The 21234-nt window shown below is 49.1% G+C and overlaps 1 protein-coding gene across 3 annotated transcripts in view; it reads right to left on the bottom strand.

Annotated features, from left to right (window-relative positions):
- The window catches only part of kdm6ba (lysine (K)-specific demethylase 6B, a), a 40077-nt gene that overhangs the window by 5719 nt on the left and 13124 nt on the right, over positions 1-21234 (bottom strand). The window contains exons 2-13 of one of the 3 annotated variants that reach the window (XM_036549107.1): positions 20496-20596; positions 15208-15296; positions 7736-7834; positions 6295-6443; positions 5990-6113; positions 5721-5810; positions 5233-5455; positions 4973-5047; positions 4686-4862; positions 4307-4456; positions 3554-4018; positions 70-3398 (exon numbers count right to left, since the gene is read on the bottom strand). In XM_036549107.1, coding sequence (XP_036405000.1) covers positions 70-3398; positions 3554-4018; positions 4307-4456; positions 4686-4862; positions 4973-5047; positions 5233-5455; positions 5721-5810; positions 5990-6108 — 4628 coding nt within the window. In that variant the 5' untranslated portion in view covers positions 6109-6113; positions 6295-6443; positions 7736-7834; positions 15208-15296; positions 20496-20596. Of the gene's footprint in view, positions 1-69; positions 3399-3553; positions 4019-4306; positions 4457-4685; positions 4863-4972; positions 5048-5232; positions 5456-5720; positions 5811-5989; positions 6114-6294; positions 6444-7735; positions 7835-15207; positions 15297-15692; positions 16028-20495; positions 20597-21234 lie in introns of those variants that run through there. The other 2 variants (XM_036549105.1, XM_036549106.1) reach the window with 2 other exon arrangements.

A 21234-nucleotide genomic window follows, 5' to 3' on the forward strand; every position in this document is an offset into this window, starting at 1 on the left:
TTGCTGTTCAACTTGTTCCCCTCCCCCCTCTTTCGAAGAATCACCAGCAGGCTGTGATGTGCCACTCACTTGCAGGCTCGAATGACCTCAGCAGCAGTGTTCTTGATACTGATCTCTGCCAGGGGGATCCTCTTCTCCTCTACCTCAGAGGCAATGAAAGTCTCCCTGTCTCCACTCTCCACCTTGATCAGTCGAATCTTCAGCTCCTTGGGGGGACCGTCTGACAGAGCCTTCAGCTTCAGGAAGTCAGCTGCGCCCAGGGTCGAGGTGGTGCTGGCTGCAGTAGCCATCGGCCCGCTGGCCATGCTGCCGTCCGGCTTGGACCCCCTTCCAGCTGTGGTTGCAGAGTCTTCTCTCTCTCCATCACTGCCCATCACACTCTTGTCTTCTGTCCTGCCCCTCTCTCCTGCCACAGGGCAGCTGTCCTCCTCTCTCACCCGGGTCTTCTCGCGAATCTCCTTGCTCTGGAGGTCCAAGTTCCCCAGGACTTGCCGGTTCTTCTTGTCCTTGTGGTGTTTCCCGTCCTTGTGTCTCCGGCTGGAGCTGGAGTGTGAGGAAGAGGAGGAGAACATCTCTTCTCGCTTTTCTTTGTGCTTTTTCTTCCTCTCCTTTCTCTGCTGGTGTTTCCTGCTGCTGCTGCCAACATCATGCCTCCTCTTTTGGCTCTTCTCCCTCTCTCTTTCTTTATCTCTTACAGATTTTTGAGCCTCCTTCTCCTTGTCCTCCTTCTCCATCTTGACCCGACAGCCTGTTCCTACCGGGATGGCATGTCGGGTCAGTAGAACCTCACAGCTGCGGCCCAGTTCTGCCAGTGAGGACTCGGAGATGGTGGTCAGCTTCAGCTCAGGCCGGAGCCCAAAGGACTTTGGTTCTGTCTTGACGGGGGCTGAATGTGGAGACAACGGAGTCCTCTGGTCTCCTTCCAACAGTTCTACCTTTCTCTCTTTCTCTCCACTCTCCTGTTTCCAGATGCTGATCTCTTCCTCTTCGCTCTTCAGCTTGCCCTCTCTCTGGGCTCTCCAGCCAGCCTCACCCTCAGGAGAGCGCGGCTTCTCTGAGGTAGCATGGGTAAGGGGCTGGGGTGAGCCGCCGAACCCTGGGTGAGTGGTGGAGCTGGAGGTGGGGGAGGTACCCTGCTGGCAACAGATCTCTGGACCCAGGGAGAGTGAGGAGGAGTATTTGACCCCTGTGAGGGCGTTGGGAGGGGGCCTTCCAAAGGGACCACCCCGGTAGGCATATTTCTGACTCCCCAGGACAGAAGCCAGGGATTTGAACATGCTGCCCACGCCTGTCTGGTGGAGATGTGGCCGTTGTGGTGGCGGGGAGCAGGATGCTTCGTTGCCTTCATCATCATCATCATCCTCCTCCTCTTCCTCATCATCATCATCATCATCATCTCCTTCACCCTTGGCTGGATCAGGAAGGCCATATAGCTTGGCTAGGTCACTGTGGCGGTAATCAGCGCCTGGTCCACCTCTGATGTCCTGGGATTGTGGGTATAATGGTGTGGAGTGGCCTGGGCTGGGCTTCGGAGCAAGTTTCATTGCTTCCTCCTCCTCTTCCTCGCACAGTGAAGATGCCAGGGAGCCTTGTCTGCTAAGGACAGGGGGACTAGCGTGGGAATCAGTCCCCAGGTCCTCCACAGATTGCTGGCGGGGTGCAGGGAGGAGATTGGGAGCACACAGGTAGCTCTGTAGAGTGGACGGGGGAGAATACTGGCCTCTGTCCGCGCCTGAGCTCAGCTCTTCCTCCTTTTTGATGGACTCATCCAACATCTTCATGATGGTGGCCAGTCCATCAGGCAGGATCGTGGACAGCTCAGGGGGCTCCTCCTCAAACTGTGCGCTGTCTGAGTCACTGCTGCTGCTGGCACTGCTGCCCAGGCTGCCTAAGCCACTGCCTGTGCCCACTAGCTTGTGCCCACTGGCACTGGTGCTGGAGCGACTGCAGCTGCCAGCGGAGGAGGACAGGGTATCCCTGGGAAAGCCCTGGAAGAGTTTGGGTGGTTCACGGAGAGAGGTGGTCAAGACCGTGCTGGAGCCACCACCCTCTTTACTGGCTCTCTCCCTGGGAGAGTCTTTGGATGGGCTGGGTGTGGGCTGCATCAGTGGGCCTCTGGCCAGGTTTTCGCAGGAGGAGGAGAGATTGGGGCCAGGAGCGCTGAGATAAGGAGGGCAGGCGGTACCTGAGGTATTCTTGGAGCTGGGGCTATGGGATGACCCGGTGCTTCCCCACCTCTCCCTCTGTCTCTGTTTCTCACGGGCAAACTCCGTCTGGGGGGTCAGAGGGGGAGGCCGGGACCTTTCCATCAAAGGAATGATGGGGGGTGGAGTCTGTCCTGGAGGAAGAGGAGGGGCGCCAGCACGGCTCAGCCAGGGGTAGGGGGGTGAGGGCTTGGTGGCGGGAGGAGAGGGAGACACAGAGGAGAGAGGGGATGGTCCTGATATGCCACCAGACAGAAGTCTCTCCAGACTCTCGATGGCATTCTCCTCTTGTTGCTTTTCACCTCTCTCTTCCTTCTTCTCTCTGTCAATCATCAGTTTCTGCTCCTCCGTTTTCCTCACTCCTTCCCTGTCTCTCTGTCTCTCCTCAGCCTGCATGTGTCCCTGCAGTTCTGCGTCCAGCTTGTCTAGAGCCTCCTTGATGGTTTGGGGTGCTGGAGGGGCCTGAGAGGGGCAGAGCCTGGGGTAGGTGTGGGCTGAGGGAGGCTGGGTGGGGGTAGTTTGCGGAGGGGGGACTTTGGGATAGGCAGGGGGGAGAGGTGGAGCCTGCTGTGGGCAGAGTTTGGGGTAGGTTGGGGCAGATGCAGGTTTGGGGGTGGGAACAGTGGGAAGAGGTGCTGGGCGAGACAGGTGCAGTGAGGAGCTTGTGGGCTCTGGGAGGGCGCTGGAGGCTCTGCTGGTGATGACCCCTGACCTTTGGAACCCTGAGCTGGGGGAGGAAGAAGACGAGACAGGAGTGGGGTCAGACAGCCTTAAGTAGGGTTTGACTTGCTCAGAGGGGGGTGGAGGGTGTTGCTGGGGTTCCTGCTGGTATGGATTAGCAGTGCCAACATGGGCACCATTGAGCCCTGGGTGAAGCAGAGGAGGAGGCTGGCAGACAGAGGGCAGTGGGGGCGGGGCTTTGCTTGCCCAGCCACTTAGGGCACTGGATGTGATGGGCACAGCAGGGGGCGCTGTAGCTGCTGCCTGGGTTCTGCACGCACTGCTACGGCTGTTGTAGAGGCCGGTTTGGTGAGGAGGCTCAGAGCTGGTGCTGCTGGAGGTGATGACAGGGGCCCGGGGAGGCTCCTGCGAGAGGCTGGTACGCTGGCCATTCCCAGAACCCCTCCCTTCCCCAACACGATGCTGCTGATGCTGACCCTGAGATTCCAGTGCTGGCCCATAGCGACCAGACTCCTGCAGGAAGACACACAGCTCATGTTACAGCTTGATATACACACACCTGTTCCTGGTTTAAGTCCTTGTTGTTTAAGAGCACACATTCATACAAACACACACACACACACACACACACACACACACACACACTAGCGATAGCAGTAGGCTCTCACCGGAGCGTGGCCGGGGTGCCGGCTCTGCGGCCTCCAGCCCTCGGGGGGTGTGTGCTGAGGTACTGCGGGGGGGCCGTGTCCGTGCCCGTGTCCTGGGAGTGGCTGGTGGTGGGAGTGGCTGTAAGGCACGGCGGTGAGGTTTGCTGGTGGGGGGGCGGGCCTGTCTCTGCTGACGCTGCCGCCCCCGTCAGTCCCTCGCTGAGGAGGTCCGCCCCGAGGCTCGCCGCGGGTGTCACGGCCATGCTGGGGGTGGGAGGGGTGGTGCAGGTGGTTGGGGACGGGGTAGGGAAGGTGAGGGTGATGTGGAGAACTTCCCAGTCCCTGAGGTGGGAGGGGCGGCTTGGCTGGGTGGCTACCGCGTCCTGGACCGTATCCCGGAGGGGAGAAGGGGGGTGGGGACACTGGTGATGGAGCACCGGGACCAGGTTTATAAGAAAAGCCCCCCATGCTTGGCTTTGCAGAGTCCTACAACAGGATAAGAGACCCAACAGCATGAACTACACAGTAAAGTTTGCACTGAAGAGTCATTTTAGGACAAAATAATGTTATTTTATACCTGCAATTCATAGCATGGTGGTTAGATATGACATTATCTATATATATAATAAATGTAATGAATAAATATTTGTTGTTCAAATTTAACCATAAAATTATAACTTTAATAAACACCAAACACTTCTACCTATTATCTTAATACATTTGGTGGTAATACATTTGTGGTGTGGTCCCCTGCATAGGAGAGAGAGCACTCACCTGGAAGTCCAGAGGACCACCCTTCCTGTCGGGTGGGGGCCAGGATGCGCCGCCCTTATTCATTGGGTTCCAGAAGCCTGCTTTTGGGGGAGGGTAGTGAGATGCAGGGTGTCCTGCAGCAGGAAAGCGCTGTAACCCTGGATGGGGGATCTGGAGGCAGGAGAAGAGTGCGTTTAGTCAGTCACTCAGATTTAACCAAGAAGAACACGTACAGGTTGCATGTTTCAAAAATAACATCACACTTAAACTAGAGCAGGATGTGGATGAAGAACCTCAGAAAATCAAGTAAGAGTAGATTATGGCAGTACAAGACAAGGGTACAAGAGAAAGAGATTGAGAACAGGACAGATGGAAAAAAGGAGAAGAGCTGAACTCTGACCTGTTCAGAGCTGGGTCCCCTTTTCCTCTTGCTGGGACTTGGGCAGTCTTCACTGGTGGGCTGTGGGTGGTGCAGGGGTGGGGGTGGGGTGTGCTGGATGACTGAATGTTCTCCAAGAGGGGGTGCTGGGCGCTTCAGCTGACCGCCCATCATCTTTCCTGGGAAGCCCCTGGACTGCTGAAACAGAAGAATCAACATCCACACGGTCAAGATAGTAGGTAGATGTAAGTGAGTTGTGGGTGAATATGAAATGGAAGGACGGTGGCCATACTGTGTGTGGTGCTCACCTGCTGCCCTGGGTTCCACAGTTCCCCCAGAGGGGCCATATTTCTGGGACCATGCTGCTGGTGAGGGCTCCCAAACTGAGCAAGAAAGGAGTCAGTCACACACAAGTCAACAGAAGGGGTTCGATTACATAGATCAGCACATCAGAAGGATGTCATCTTCCATTGTGGGTGCTGCGTCTGGCTCTCTGCCTCGCCACCTCCCCTATGCCACCAAACTCTCGCTTCTTCCTGATGCCCCACCCCCATCTCCCTTTCCTCACCCTTGGCAGCTGGTTGGGGCGGGGGGCGAAGTGCCCTCCTGGTCCTGCGCTGTAGCCATTGTGAATGCGAGCAGGGCCCTGGTAGGAGCGGGCGGGGTCATCAGGCTTCTGCTCTGTTTCATACAGGTGTCCCAGGTGTTCCCAGACGCGCGGCTGCCTCTGCTCCCTCTGCACGCAGGCTCCCGGAGCTGGAGGCAGCTCCATTTTGTCTCGAGGTGAAGGACTGTGGGAGGGAAACACGTCCTGCATTCAGTTGGCCTGTTACCCAGGGCAAGTTTACACTAAAAACATATCTCATCCTGTAAGGCAGCAGGGAAGTCATTGTGATTACTGAGTGTGTAACATGCAGATGAGTACATTGTGTACTTACACTGTGTGCATGTTTGTGTGTAAGTTTATAAGCATTATTTACTCTGCCTGTGGGGTGTACAGAGTGGAACCATGACAGAGGAGCATAGAAGTAGCGTGCGAGTAGATGTGAGACTCACCCATTGTTAAAGAATTTACTGGGGTGGTTCAGGCCAGTCATGTGACCTGGGGGTAGGTGGGGGAGGGGTTGACTGGCACTGGAAGAGCACCTGGGGGTAAAAGGGGGGCAGAGAAATGAGTCCCATTTCACAGAAAATATAACATATGACAGCACTGAAAGAAGAGCAGTGACAGACACCGATGGTGGAGCTGAAGCTCCGTACAGTGCAGCTGGGTGAAGGTCCCTGTCGATATTTGAGGGAGCATAAAGAAGTGGGTTTTGGCTCACCTGGGAGGAGGAGCCCAGGCGCGGCTGCCCACGGGAGCCCATGGTCCTCGGTTCAGTCCGTCCAGAGGGAAGGAGTCCCGTGTGCCACGCCCACCAAACTGCTCCGCTGGGTGATGCATCCAGCCTAGCGTCCACACACATGTATACCACACATATATTAAATACAAATGTACCACGCTTACATACATACACAAAAAACAAATACACTACTCACACACACTCCTGTATAACACAAATTCACAGTCAAGCTGACACAACCACACAGGACCATCTCTGCCAGTTGGCAGCCTTCCTGGGACACTCACCACACTAGCTGTATCTGTGAAGCCCTCCACTGCAGCACAGAGAGGGCCACACCCCACACCAAGGGGAGCCTCCTCGTCCGTCAGTCTCTTTATCTCTCTGCCTTTTCCGTGTGCCTTCTGCACAGAGCCACTCAGAGCCAACCAGTGAGCTAGGTGGTACAGAGAGAGAGAGAGAGAGAGAGAGAGAGTCAGTATGGGTCCCTTTAAGAGCTCTGCCCACGGAGCCCCAACAGCTTGCTGAAAGAGGTGTCTGGGTGAGAGTGAGAGAACAGGGAATCTGGCAGTGAATGGAAATGAAGTAGGAAACAAGGCCATGAGACCATGGAAAATGAGAGGCTGAACAGAGAGAGGACACCAGTTCATTTCTGTAGCCTTTGTCTTCTACAGTTAAGAGACAGAAAACTCTTCAGGTACCCCACACGCTCTTTGAAAGGTTCAGTAGCAACAGTGTGTCACTGTGCTAACATATCAACCCAATTCTCTCCAAGCATTTTGCAACTACCACCAACTGCCTCTAGAGGGGGCTGTAAACTTCCACTGATGTGAAGCAAAGACAAAATGCTAATCATTCATTAGGACAGAGGTGGAGTAGCAGAGTGTTTTGCTGAAAGGAAAGTGCATAGAGGTTATTTTAACCATTGGGTAGCCTGTCAGATTCCAGCTGGATAAATTAATGCGTCTAAAATAGGATTGACTGAAAGACAAAGGTGTAATGGCTGCTGAAACTGGACTGTAGAAGCTGGACAGCTTTGTCTGTGCAAGTGTTAGTGTGTATGTGTGTGTCTGAGTAAGTGTGTGTGTGTGTCTAAGTGTGACTGAGTCAAAGCGTGTGAGTGTGTTACATGCAGGGAGGGGGGAGGATGTACTAGGGCTAATCTCATTAGAGCAGGCGTGATGGAGAGAACGAGCCAGTGCAAAGGAGGGGGAGGGCACAGGAACAACAACAGAAGGTCTGAACAGCACGGAGGAACATCTAAAATTCAAACCTTTTTTTCCTTAGGGCAGAGAGAGACAGAACAGCCTGTGCTCATATCAGTCTCCCACACGTCTTTTCTGCTGTTTTCACAAACACACACACACACGCACACACGCACACACACACAAACACACACAAAGTAAACTGCTTTATTGCTCAAGAGAATCCCATTCACTCTGTACTCTTGAATTAGCCCGACAAACAGCCAGAGCCTCCCACTCATTCCGGCACTCTATGAAAAGCATGTCGTGATATTTCTTTCTGTTGGTCCATATTTAGCATCAAGGGGACAGAAATAGATGTGACACAGATGCGCCTTCACTGCATCGCAGTGCGCATACTCAGACACAGCAGAGGAGTGAATTAGATACAGCTTCGTTATTGAGGTGGAAGGTGTGCAGTAAGGTAGGCTAACACTGCATACATTTTGACTTGAAACCACCATTAGAAAAAATTACTTCTTACCTTTCAGATCAGCATCAAGAAATGACCCTCACAATCACTTGATTAGCCAATCAGCTTCAGCTCCAGCAGCTGATCATCTCTGTTCCTCCTGGATTCCGCCTGGGAATAAGAATCAGGGTGAGAAGGGTCACTCATTTCATAATGTGCATAATGGTTTGTCTCTGCAAACCGTCCTGATGGCAATATATATATCCACACTCAACTCCCACATCCCTGCCTAGAAACGAAACTTAACTGAGCCAAAGCCAGAGAGATGAAGCACAACATGGACTCTGTGGATCGGATGATGCAAACGTCAGACTTCCCCTAAAACCTAAGCCAGCCAGGACCCATTCACAAAAATGACAGCGAGCTGCCACTGCCACCTCTGAAACCACCCCCGTGCTTCCAAAACTAAGAGCGCACACAAATCCTGCCTGCTGTCAATGATGCACACAGCGAGGAAATACTGAATCGACAGAATGAAAACAATGAGGCTTCACACGGTGCTGAAAATGAATGTACAACATTAACACTGCGAGTAACAGATAAACAAATCCATGTATGATTCCAAACAGTTCTTGGCCAGATGCAGGCTATTTGTAAACTAGGAAATGTGAAAAATGTCAAAAGACGACTAAAGGAGGAACTGAAGAGAGGCTGGTGTAGAGTGTGGTCATGCATGTATGTATGCAAGTTTGTGCTGTGTCTGTGCATGTGTGAAAGGTCTGTAAATAGTGTGAGTAAGCAGTTCTCTATGGCCCAGATGGGCACAGACATGTCAGACATAGCAGACATTCCAGCCAGGGCCCCACACACATGCCTAATCTCCATAACTCAGTCATCTCAGTCTCTCAACTAGGGCCAACTCAGAGAAGTAGTTAGTTCACCGCACTCCAACTGTTGGTGGTGGTTGAACTCCACCAAAAAATAGACGGTCAGGTCTCCGTCTGGACATGTGATTGGCTGATCGCCATCCAGGTAAGTGGCTACATGTTGGTAAGTGAATGGCTCCCATTCAGATGGGTCACATACCCACTTTGACAGATTAGGGTGCTGTCTTCTAAACAGAAAACACATCACAGATAAGATTAATAGGAACAAATGAACAATGCAGATTCTCAGCTAGATTTTCATTCAGGAATCTCAAAATGCTTGGGGGGGTGTCACCTCAACCAGTGTGTCACCCCCATTTGTTTATGAGAAGGCCACACATCACAGGTCTTATCTTCTATGTTTTCTCACTGCCTGCCATGCTTGCAGACCTGTGCACAGGAAAGTGTGTGACTCAGCGGGGCTTCCCCGCAACAGCCTGGTGATAGAGAAAAAGGGCTTACCCCAAAACTTTAACCCTTCCCCGCTGGGACATCAGAGAGCAACGCCCATCTTACGCACAGGTGACGGAGGCGTTTTCGCTCTGACGTCTCTGGGAATTTCTCAGACCTGCGTTGTCAGACTTTGGTGCGGTTTGCCAAAACAAACAGGAAACTGATCGAGGTAGGTTTAGGCCGAGTGGGGGAATCCATAACCACCAAATCACCTTGCAGAAGGGTTAGCTTGCAGCTAGCCTAAATACGAAGATGCGATTTACAGACAACCACAATGCAAAACCCCCACACAGATACATCAGGGGGATTTACACTCATGACTTCTGGATTTACCGAACCCCCAAACAGACCACCTGTCCTCAGATCACCTTATTCCCCTGAGAAGAGCACCGCCTAATTGCCGACCAACAGAGTGTCTACCCCCAATCTCCCAGAGAACTACACCAGGTCACAAAGAACCTTCAACACGCAGTAAGAACAAGATGAATGAAGCAAAAAGATTTACAGGACCAGATGTACAGGGTATACCTCACTACACATATATGACAAACTGATGAGCAGAGGAAAGATCGTACACAACACCTTCCTCTGCAATAAAGATGTTTAAAAATAATGTGTCATCAGCTCTCGCCCCCAGATCACCAAATTTCCCCTAATCTCAAAGGCATTTCCCCGTGACGGTCACAGTCACCAACCCCCTCCTGAATTCCCCACATTACCATAACGCACCAATCCAGGAGAGATGGGTGCTGGGTGTGCCATTACTGTCAGAGAAATGATACCACAGCTACCAGGAAATAACCATAGTGAAATCAGACATGTACTTGCAAGCACACTTGTACTTGGTAACAGTTAATATGAAGTTAACGAAATTCAATGAATGACAATGCATTACACACATTACTACACAAGCCTACAGACCTGTGTGGTAACCAGAGCACGGTCTACAGTTGTGGATGCCTAGACTGCTATTGGATTACATGATAAGACGACACAGAAGGCAAATATGGTTACATTCTTCCTGCATCCGGCTCTTCCGAGATATCTGAAATATCTCCCCTGCCCAGCGGAGCTCTTTGGGACATGGGCCAGGACAAAAGAACTGTACTGCTATAAATAATCACAGCTCTGCATGTAAGAGAGAAAGAGAGCAGAGAACAGGATGGACAGGGACACACGGAGGGTCGGTGTCCACATTTGGCCATTGCGTAATGAACCCCAGATATGGCTCTAGCTGTGGAGAGGAAATATGACGTCAGAGACCAGCAGGAGCAGCTGAGTTTTGCGTCTGTCCCACTTGTGTGTGCGTGTGTCCACTGGTGATGCAGGCTGGCTCACCACGATAAAGAAGCAGCACTCCCAGCCCTCCCACACACACACACACACACAGTACATCCTGATCTGGAGCTAGAGGTCAGACCAGGACAGGCTCTGCTCCCTCCCTCCCTCTGAGAGAAACACAACAGCCATTGGCTCCTCGATTAGAGTGCATTCCGCTGCTAATGCTCCAACTGCAATGCTCAACAGCTTGTCCACACTGAGGATGCAGAGCTGTCAGCTCTGTTTAGTCTTACCTTAGAAAATGGAGGGACAGCAGAAGGTGCCCTTAACAGAGGCACTTAGCTGCTTGTATGAACATGCACACATTTACGAGTGCTAGAAGGTGGTTGCCTTTTCCTGATGTCTGGAACTGGGGCTCCACTGAAGTGGAATGTGTGGCAAACTAGTTTCACCACTGCAAGCAAAGCACGTTCAGCAGTGCAGTGAATTATAAGAGACATAATAAAGTCAGATGAGTACTGACCTGAGCTGTCACATGAAATTTCATTTTCATCAACACTGCTGACTGATGCCATCAGTGAGATTTCTCGGTTTTCCTTCTGTCTGGTCTTCCTGTGTTTACCCTCTGTGCCCTGTCGAAATCTACCCCGTTCCAGCCAATACAATTTTAAAACGCATTTTGAAAGTTTTCAACATTTTCAATATTTTACAGCAGGAGAACAGAGACGACTGTTCTATGCCAAATATGTTATCTCAATGAGGAAGCTGGGTAAGGAAGCTGAAGCTGTCCTAAATATTTCAAAATGTCCATCTCTTTTTTTGACATCATCTCTTAAGTCACACTTCCCATCGGACTGATGCAGTTTTAAAACAAAAAAGAAAAGAAAAAAACACAAAGAGTGCTAAAGTCCTCTAAATAATCCAGCCATGATCTTCACAGAAGACAGCTTGGATTTAAAGAGAGTACAGTAATGCTTTAAATGCTTTGGACAGCTGAGTATCTTCCACTCCACAAAACCATACTGGTGTATAGAGCTATTGCCTCGCCTTGCTTTCCAAAGAGGCAAACCCATCCAAACATGTCCCAACCTTTAAACTTTTTCAGTTCTACTCAAACTGCCATCTGTACAGTGACCCACAAAAACACTGGCACGCAGAACGCTGTGGGCCACATGTGGAAGGAGGAGGGAGAGCGACAGCCACAGTGGGGCTGAGATCAAACAGGAAGCTGTCGTCAGAGGCACAGGAAGAGGGCCTGCCGATGGGGGACGGGTGTGGCTGGGGGGGTGGGTTTCCTGTGGAACAATAATGGTATCTTTTAGCTGTTCTGCTTCTCTGTAATTGGGACATCAGTACCCACCCCCACCAGCTACAGTGAACGAGTATAACAAGCTCTTTCAAAGAAGCACTGGAAATTTCAAAAACATTACATCTTTTCATGTGTCTGAGATTAGAGATGCAGTTACCAGTAATATAAGCGCCTACACAGTCTGCTCCATCAGTATGTAGTGTGAGAAAATTTGTGACCTGCCCATCTGGCATGAGGTCTATTTCCCAGCAACACCCAACTGCCCCAGTCACTACAGCTTTCAGAGAAGTCACTCAAGTAGAGAAAAGATGATCTGATTTTCCAGAAACGGCACAGGTTCTGAAGGGGAAAGACTGCGACACAGTCATACTTCTCCAAGACCAGCCCACGCCAGCTTCCTTTTAAAGACAGAAGCTTTGAAAGAAGCGGTATTGTATGTGACAATGTGTAAGACTGCTCATGGTGATGCGTGTTCAGCCCTTCAGAGCAGGCAGATGACAGCACAGCTATGGGGCATCCTGTGCATCACACACTGACATGCCAGCGGTGGGGACTGCTCACTGATGCTGTCAGTGAACATGTAAGTGTGCATCTGTGCACTATTACAGACATTCCCCTGCCGCAGTGACGGTGTGATGACGAACACTGATTGCATCAACTGATTGGAGATCTCAACATGGCCTACTTGCTCTGGATTACATAGAATAAAGGAGAAACACAGCTGAAAAGCTCCCCTTAGAGAAGTTTCTCAGTTACAGCTGTGTCCTCTCCGTTTCTCAGAAATTGAAAATTTGGGAACAAATAACCAGAGAGAAAAATCACTGTACAAAACATACTGCTTTGGGTAGCCTTTGTTCCCTTGGTAACAGCTGCCATGGTATTGGGCAGAGCATCAGTGCTGTTTACTCGCGACGGAGAGCGAGAAATGCGGGAGCACTGCAGCCTGTTCTGCCCTCTTCCAGGAACAGGAGAGCCCAATGTGGGCCTGCAGAAGAACATCTAAGTACAGCACGACAAACAGATCCAAAGAACTGAGACACACTCAGTGAGCCTGGGGAGAGAAACCTCAGCCAACATGTGTGTATTTCAAACACATGGCCAGCCACAAACACACACACACACACAGCCCATCACCCTCTCACTAGAGCCAATATACCCCCCCCCCCAATGAAGCCCATGGACTGAGTCACTAGATGCTGGGTTATTAGGGCACAGAACAGTCCGGCTCTGTGCACTTCCCACTGAAGCAGCCTCTCCTTCCCAAAACAGCGAGGAGTCAGAGGAGTGACAAAGAGAAGAACAAGACAAAACGTGTAAAGTGGATGCCTTTCCCGTGCGCCTTCAGTGTGACTCACTGACACCTCCCCTTTCACCTCTTCGTCACCATCAACATCATCACGGGCCACAAACCAACACAAACACGCGGGCTGGGGCCAAACCTCCACAGCCAGGAGACAGCCAAACAAAGCAGCAAGCTGGTTTTGGGATTCATGTGACACATTGTGAGGCTAAAGAACTGATGCTACGCGCACACTTACCCACACAAACACACAGGGCTACAGAACGGACACTGATACCTGGTCTTTTTTTGGGTACAGACTGGTTTTCACCACATTCTGGGCACTAAGACAGCAGAAATCACCCCTCCCACCCCCAATTCCCGTCCACAGAGAAACAGCACGCTTTCCTTTAACTGTTTTTGCACTTACAAACCACCTGTTCCCCATCGTGTCACTTCCTCTCCTTGAAAATGTGATGAAATTTCATAGACATAGAAACATGGTGGGAAACATTTCCATTCATCACACGCACTCACTCACTCCCTCCCATCCCCGAGATCAAACCCAGACAGAAAATCAAGTCCCACTGAACAGAAACATAAGCAGAAGTGAAAGTGCTGCTCTCCCCTCCCTCTCTGGGCAGGGCACACCGTTGGCGTGTGTGTGTGTGTGTGTGTGGTCTGTTTCTCAGAAGCAGAGGTTCTGAAACTCTGCCATTCAGGGAAGCCGTGAAGGCCAGTGAGGATGTGCGACAATGGCTGTGTTTAGAATCAAAGCAGTGCTGGAATCTCATTGCGTCACCCAGCACAAGGACTGCATCAGCTGACTAATCAGTTTACACCAATCATTCTGACCCATATTACTTATGTGCTACTGCTATGCACGACGTCAAAATCCCAAACACATGGCGCCCACCCCCACCCACGGCTCCACCCCCAAACAAATGTATACTGTGCACCTGTGTCCTAACATACACACCCTCCTAAGTTTACAAACAGAGTGAATTCACTCAGCCCTAGATAAATACAGGCAACAGCTGGAACTGCAACAATAGTCAGAACATCATTAATTCTGAGCAGCTTTATTTGTAGGCATAATTTCATAATTATCCTGGACAAGAGATCTCAATAACACTTACTGACGACAAATAACAATTGAAAGAATACATATCTTTTCTATAGTTTCAGTAGGTCACCAAACATTCATTATTCATGAATGTGCTGCATTCTACTACACTATAAACACAGGTGGCTTCGTGGTATGTGTAGCTTTAACATCAGGTTTCGTCACAGCATGAAGGCGGGCGATTGTTCATTCGCATTCACTACAGGGGCGAACAGGCGGGCACTTCAAACACCGGCAGCTAGCGGCAACATTAGCGTTACTCGCACAGGCGGAAGCCTTTCCGAGTTACCCTGCACTCCCCGACGTCTTCAAAGAAAAGCAAACATGCCAATTCGTTTCCATGTCAATCGAGCTATAAATTAACCGCTCGGAAGTCGATTTCAAAGGGGTGTTCCTTACCCCCGCCGTGGTTTATGACATCCTTTACAGGGCACTCACGCATGGAAGATGGTTAGATAAATGTACTAGGAACGTGGTTATTATGAAAAACTTCCAGTACATTAGATTCTTCTGGGGTGTCCTGATAAGCTAATTTCCCCTCCGTGTTTTGATGTATTTTGAGAAAAACCACAGACACAAAACACCCCACCTCCAACCCGTGAGGTAAAATGATGCAAATGACTTCCTCTCAATCTCTTATTGTACGGACTCCGGCAATTGATTCCATCTAAAGACAGCCACTCCCACAGACAAAGGAGTGGGATCGCGTTACACAAGCGAGTCATTCTCCATCCCCTCCTCTCCCACGGACACACGTGGGTTCCGTGTTTGAAGTGCCGCTTTGTGGTATTTGAATAAAAAAAGTCCTTCAGGACACTCATACAAATAGCTACCACGGTGCATGTAAATAACTGGAAGTTTAATATACCGAAAACAAAGTGCCGTTATCAATAAATTGTACTGCGACGTCAATCGGCGCACGTCACATTTCAGATTATCTTTGTGGGGAAGATTAAATGCACTTCTCTTCAGTCAGCCACTAACGGGTTAAGAGCAGACGCGAGCGGGTCTTCCGGTTTCGCAGAAGCCCGTTTCGTTACTACAGTCAGTGGAGTAGTTTCACTACGCCTGCAGTCCCACTCCAGCGTGCTGCCTATCTTTTGTGATCTCGACAGTACGGCGACAGTTTCAAGACAAGTACAGTGTGTTCAGAAAAAAATGCCCACTTACCTCAACTGAAACTGTAAAAACTCGTCTTACAAGTACAGGTTCCCACGTCGCTATTCCAAACTCCACAAAGTCCCGTCACGGTGAGCGCTCTGTTGAACAGTGACGATAGAAACTACATTAAAACACTGGCTGCAAAGCCGTACTACCAAATCAAATATTTCAATGGGAACGACTGCCGTGGTCCTTCAGTATAGCGAATCACTGATAATTCCAATTATAATTCCACATTTCATTGTCAGGTGAACTAACTGAATCATCAACCTAGTAACTGTACAACTGAACAAGCTCCACCACGAATTTAAATGCGGCTCCGGATTGACAAGGCAAGAAAAGGGTAAATAAGCCTTGGCGATAGACCGTCATACAATTCCATCCCACAAAAATAACAAACAAAAACAACTGAAAACAGGACGACTGTGATTGTCGGCGGTGGTCAATCATGAATTGATGTTCAAACGACGGTTTAAAAGTATCCCAGTATATACCGAAGGAATGAGTGAAGTATGAGTCCCGGGCTTCAGCTCCTGTTTGCCGGGCTCCGTCTGAAAGCGCTGCCGGCAGACCGATTTCAGCTGCTCACTGTGAAAGCCGACACAATCTTGTAGACTGGGAATAACGTTCGTTTTCCTTCAGATCGCCGGTAATTTAAATCAGATTACACACGGGGAGTGAGACAGTTCAGTAATCAGCGTCGGTTGTGCTGCTGCGATCTTTTATTGCTCGTCTTTCCTTTCTTTCTAGTCTCTCGCTCTCAGAGCCGTGGATCGAATTGCGTTGAGCCGAGCTCTGAGTTTTAAAGGGACACGCCGTTTGGCTCGAAGCGCAACCTACGATGATATCACCACACACACACAGCGCCCTGCCTCTCTCCTTCCCCACTCGCTGACGTCACTGCGTGGCCCCTCCTCGCGCTGTCGGAATTCCCTGACAGCGCAAACTGGCACCGGCAGCCCGTCCCGCTGTTCCGCTGCGCTCATTTAAGGTGGACTCGTGACTGTTCTAGCTCCGATCACGATGATGGCCGTTCCTTCTGCCAACCACACTATTTATACTCATGATACGACACGATCCACTCACACTGTTCTTTCAAACTCAGATATTAATACTGTGCTGCATTTGAGCCCGTACACGCCAGCTTGGGACACCGATTATAGATCCATCCTTGCCATTTACATTGCTTTTTAAAAGACATAATGCGTTTGAATGTTTAAGCACGATGTAACAGTATGCGTCTGGTAATTCAATCCAGCAACTTCTAGGTTATGGACAAATTAAAGGAGAAAGAGGACAGATGAAAGCCATTCAAAAGGCAAACAGGTGAGGGCCGAAACAAAGAGAAGAAAAAGAGATAAAAGAGAGATCAAAGGGAAATAAAGAAACAGAATTGTGCAGGACCTGCATTTAATGCCATGTGACCCCCATTAACAATGTGTTCCAGGTCCTTTCTAAAGCAGTGTGCACACTGCCCTCCCAAGGAGCCCTCAGCAGACCGAGTGTGTGGTGGCAACAGGCTGACATTCATTAACAGGCAGACCTGCCACTGCTGTAAACTTGGGAGCTGGTAACTGATGTCCCCCTGAGTGGGACACCTTGTAACCCCCACCCACCCTAATCCCCCTTCCCACTCACATCCTGCACATATAACTACAGATCTGGCTATGTATGTTACTGTATGTGTACATGTCTGTATGTCTAATCAAGATCCTGTGTGTCTCAGCAGACATGCAGTGTGTGTGTGTGTGTGTGTGTGTGTCTCTCAGCTGGGTAATATAGGCGTGCAGTGTGTGTGTGTGTGTGTCTCTCAGCTGGGTAATATAGGCGTGCAGTGTGTGTGTGTGCGTTAGTTGAGTAAGACAGGCATGCAGTGTGTGTCGTGGGGGGTTAATTAAAATCACCAGGGGCTACACTAACGAAGTGTGGGAATCAGGTTGAATTGGGGAGCCAATTCGATCTCACACTCAGGATAAATATAGCATGTCCCCGCTGGCACAAAGCCAACTCACCACACACACACACACACACACACACACACACACACACACACTACCGTATATACTGAACACTAAAATACAAGAGCACACACAGAGAGCACACATTAGCACGCATGCTAACACATTCATCTGAAGGTAGAGAGCGGATTCAGTCATTCATTCATATTATATTGGTAGATGCTCTTGGTATTATTGTTAGAGTATTAAGGAGTACTGCACATTTCAGAGGCCAAGTAAAAACTGACCTTGTAACCTTCTAGCTGATACAAAAGGAATACAAATAATCACATCTTTGATCTAATATTGTTCTATAAATCTGATACAGCAAAACAGAAATTCTGTTTGTTCAACAAAAAGGGACCTCAATTGTCAAAGCCTACCAAATTAATTCAGTGATGAAATGGGCAACATTCTGATCTGGTAAAAACACCTAGATGATGATGAGATGGGGGCTGCATGTGTGTACGTGTATGTATCGGTGTATGTGTACATGAGTGCAGTGCGTAAGTGTATGTGTGGGAGAGTGTAGTGTGTAAGTATGTGTGCGAGAGTACCGTGCGTGTGTATGTGTGTGAAAGTGCAGTACGTAAGTGTGTGAGAGTACAGTGTGTAAGTGTATATGTTAGAGTACAGTGCCTAAGTGTATATGTGTGTAAGTGTGTATGTGTGTGAGTATGAGGGGAGTGTATATAAGTATGTATGTGTACGTTGCATGTTAACTATTACGTGTGTATGTGTTTGTGAGTGGAGTTTATAAATGTGTATGTTTATGGTTGTGTGCGTAACTTCATGGAGTGTGTGCATCCTTGCATCATGTTTACCCGATTGCGTGTTTGTGTGTGTGTGTGCGTGTGTGCCTGTGTGTGTGTGTGTGTGTGTGTGTGTGTGTGTATGTGTGTGTGTGTGTGCCTGTGTGTGTGCCTGTGTGTGTGTGTGTGCCTGTGTGTGTGCGTGTGTGTGTGTGCGCCTGTGTGTATGTGTGTGTGTGTGTGTGTGTGAAAGAGAGAGAGGTGTGCCCAGATGCTGACTCACTCAGACTGGCCCTCTGTCCCAGAGTCTGGAGGCTGACCCATTGTCTGAGAGAGGCCAGGGGCACAGGCACTGTCTGTACCAGTGACACATCCTCCTACCGCCAGTGCCCACACTCACACACTCACACACTAGCTCTCAGACAGCACTGTCACAGACACAACACAGATCCTCTCTCCCCCTCTCCCTGAAGGTGGGGGGTGGTGAGTGATGATAAGTGGCGTTTCTCAGAAGGCTTCAGCTCACAGCCATGTCGTCATAACTTGCCATCTTATTTCTCCTCAGGTGCCTGTGCCGTCACATCACTCAGCTTAATCTGTATCTGTCCATCAACAGCTGACAAGCATGGCTCAACTATACGACAGCCATTCCACACAGCCAGGAGAGGGGTACCAGTGAGTATGTGAGTACATACATACCTACATACATACACACATACATGCATGCATACATATATAAATACAGACAGACAGACAGACAGACACACACACACACAACTAGTCACCTCATGGGAGTTTAGGATTCTAATATTTTGTTAGTTAAGATTCTAATATTTTCTATTATTGTTACTGAATATAATAAATCACCTGGGGAATCTTCTTAGGCCTCTGCTTTCACGATTGCTTAACATGACTGAAGCTGTCCACATGGTTCTCAGCCTCCTGATTCTATTATACTGTTATATGTTTACACATAAACTTCTTCACTCTTAAATGTAGTCAACTATCAATGATCTTGACTCATTAATATGTACTATACAGAAAAACCAGTACGTTATGGAGCTGAACCTAATTCACCAGTACGTTATTAAGCTAAACCTGATTCACCAGTACATGTTATTGAGCTAAACTTGATTCACCCGTGCCTGTTTTTAGACCGAAAGTATCAGGAGTTAACAAGGGATAATAATAGTGACAGATTCAATGTCCTGACTCATTACTTGCAACTGTCACAACTCCTGTAATCTTACCTAATACATTCACTGACATCATTACGTCTGTAAACATACACCGCTGTTTGCCAGCACTCACACTATCTGTCCTCCATAAACACACATATATACAAACACATCAGTCATATAACTTCACAGGTAGACAACGTACATCCTATAAATGAACGTAGTAAATAAATAAATAATAAAATATGAATAAATAATGAATTTTAATGAAACCCCCAAAATCCACAGCAAAAACAGCCACATCCCGAGGGGATTCAGAGTGTGTGTGTGAAAGTATGTGAGTGTGTATTTGTGAATGAGTGGGGGTGTGTGTGTGTTAATGACTGTGTGTGTGTGACAGTATGTGAGTCAGTGTGAGTGTGTTTGTGAGTGAGTGGGTGTGTGTGTTTCTGTGTGAGAGTGTGTGTAGGGGGGCTGGATGAGCTGACACATGTGATTACACATCCTCTCCTGTGACAGAGCCCCTGTTCCATGTGCTGCCTCTCTCCTTTCATACGCTGCCCACTCCTCCTTTACCTCTTACTCACACTCCCCTCTGCTGGGACACTACTCCCCCCTCCCCCTCCCCCTCCCCCCTCCTTCTCAGCAGGGGGGTCTTCAGGATGTGGACTGCTTTGGTCTACAACAGGACCTTCACATCAAACTCTTTGCAGTGCGGTGGTAACACCCTTCAGGGACAGACATTTCTCTCTAGTTTCACTGGAGTGTCTAAACGGTGAATATCTGTGTCCTGGTGGGTTGGCCATAGTGGCCATGAACAGCCAAGATAACGGAATGAGTGGATCATTAAAACTTAACAAAAGAAACTTTGCTGCTGGCAGTGCATTGTGTACTAGGACATTCAACTGTTTGCCATTTAATTCAGGAGCAGATGTTTTTAAGTCTCTTAGCAGATGCCCTTATCCAGAGCAACTTACAAAGTTAGCTATATGTCATTTCTGTTACTCATTTTCAGTCAGCTCATCTCTTTTTGAAGCAGCAGTCTGAATGTGGCCAGTCGCCACCATACTGCATGTATTCAACAAGACAACATTCAGTGCAGCACCATCTGCATTCTAGAATTGTTTATGGAATCACTTCCATCTTGAGAACGGGGCTGTTTGTGGAGCACCCTGGCACAAAATGGCTGCCACTCATCAGCCTAGTAGGGGCTGCACACTGGTATTGGCTGGGGTGAGTGGCCCGCCCTCCATCATCATTAGCAGCCACAGAGTGTATGGTGATGTACCATCTTTGGCAGGGATCTGAGAGCGTGTGTGTGAGACAGAGGTTGTTTAGCGGCAGAGGGAAGCTGAGCTTGCTGGGCTCACCTGTGTGGATGTACTGAGGATGGTGATGAGCAGCTGAAACAGAGGCAGTGTTGTAGGCTGTGTCTTCTCAGCTGACCAGCATCTCTCTATTTCTGCACATCCTGTGACAAAACATGGTACACTGGTCAGTCTACCGCTCAACCAGCAACACGGACCAGTCTACACTCAGAATACAAGACAGTCCATGGTCAAAGCCCAACCAGGACCACAGCTCACACTTATCATGGTCCCAGTTTCTGCTGAAGTGCTCCTCTAATTCCTTCAAGGATAGAGCAGGTGGGATACTGGTATGCTTCCCACTAATATACACAGGTACACCTGAGACCTCCATCATCACAAAAACACCACAAGTCAGAAATGATTACAAACCCTTCATCTAAAAAAAAAAAACAGTCTTATTTTCTTGCAATGAAGCAGATGAACTCATGCTTGCTCTTTATTTGTGAATACAAACACCATAATATTCACTTACAAAAATTAAATGAGAGCATTCTGAAGTTATTTGATTAAACATATTAACTGATTTGTACCCATGCAATGACCACACAATTTCAAAAAAACAACACACATAAAACCACAGTATATTCTCTCACACACACACACACAGATGTGCTCTCTCTCTCACACGGACACAAATATATATGTGCTATCCCACAAGCAGATAAATGCATATGTTCTCTGCCCACCTCCCCCTCGTGATCTTGTACACTGATTGGGTGATGACTGAGCTTGTGGTTTA

The sequence above is a fragment of the Megalops cyprinoides genome, chromosome 16, assembly GCF_013368585.1.
Source record: "Megalops cyprinoides isolate fMegCyp1 chromosome 16, fMegCyp1.pri, whole genome shotgun sequence".
In the NCBI taxonomy this organism is placed as follows: domain Eukaryota; kingdom Metazoa; phylum Chordata; class Actinopteri; order Elopiformes; family Megalopidae; genus Megalops; species Megalops cyprinoides.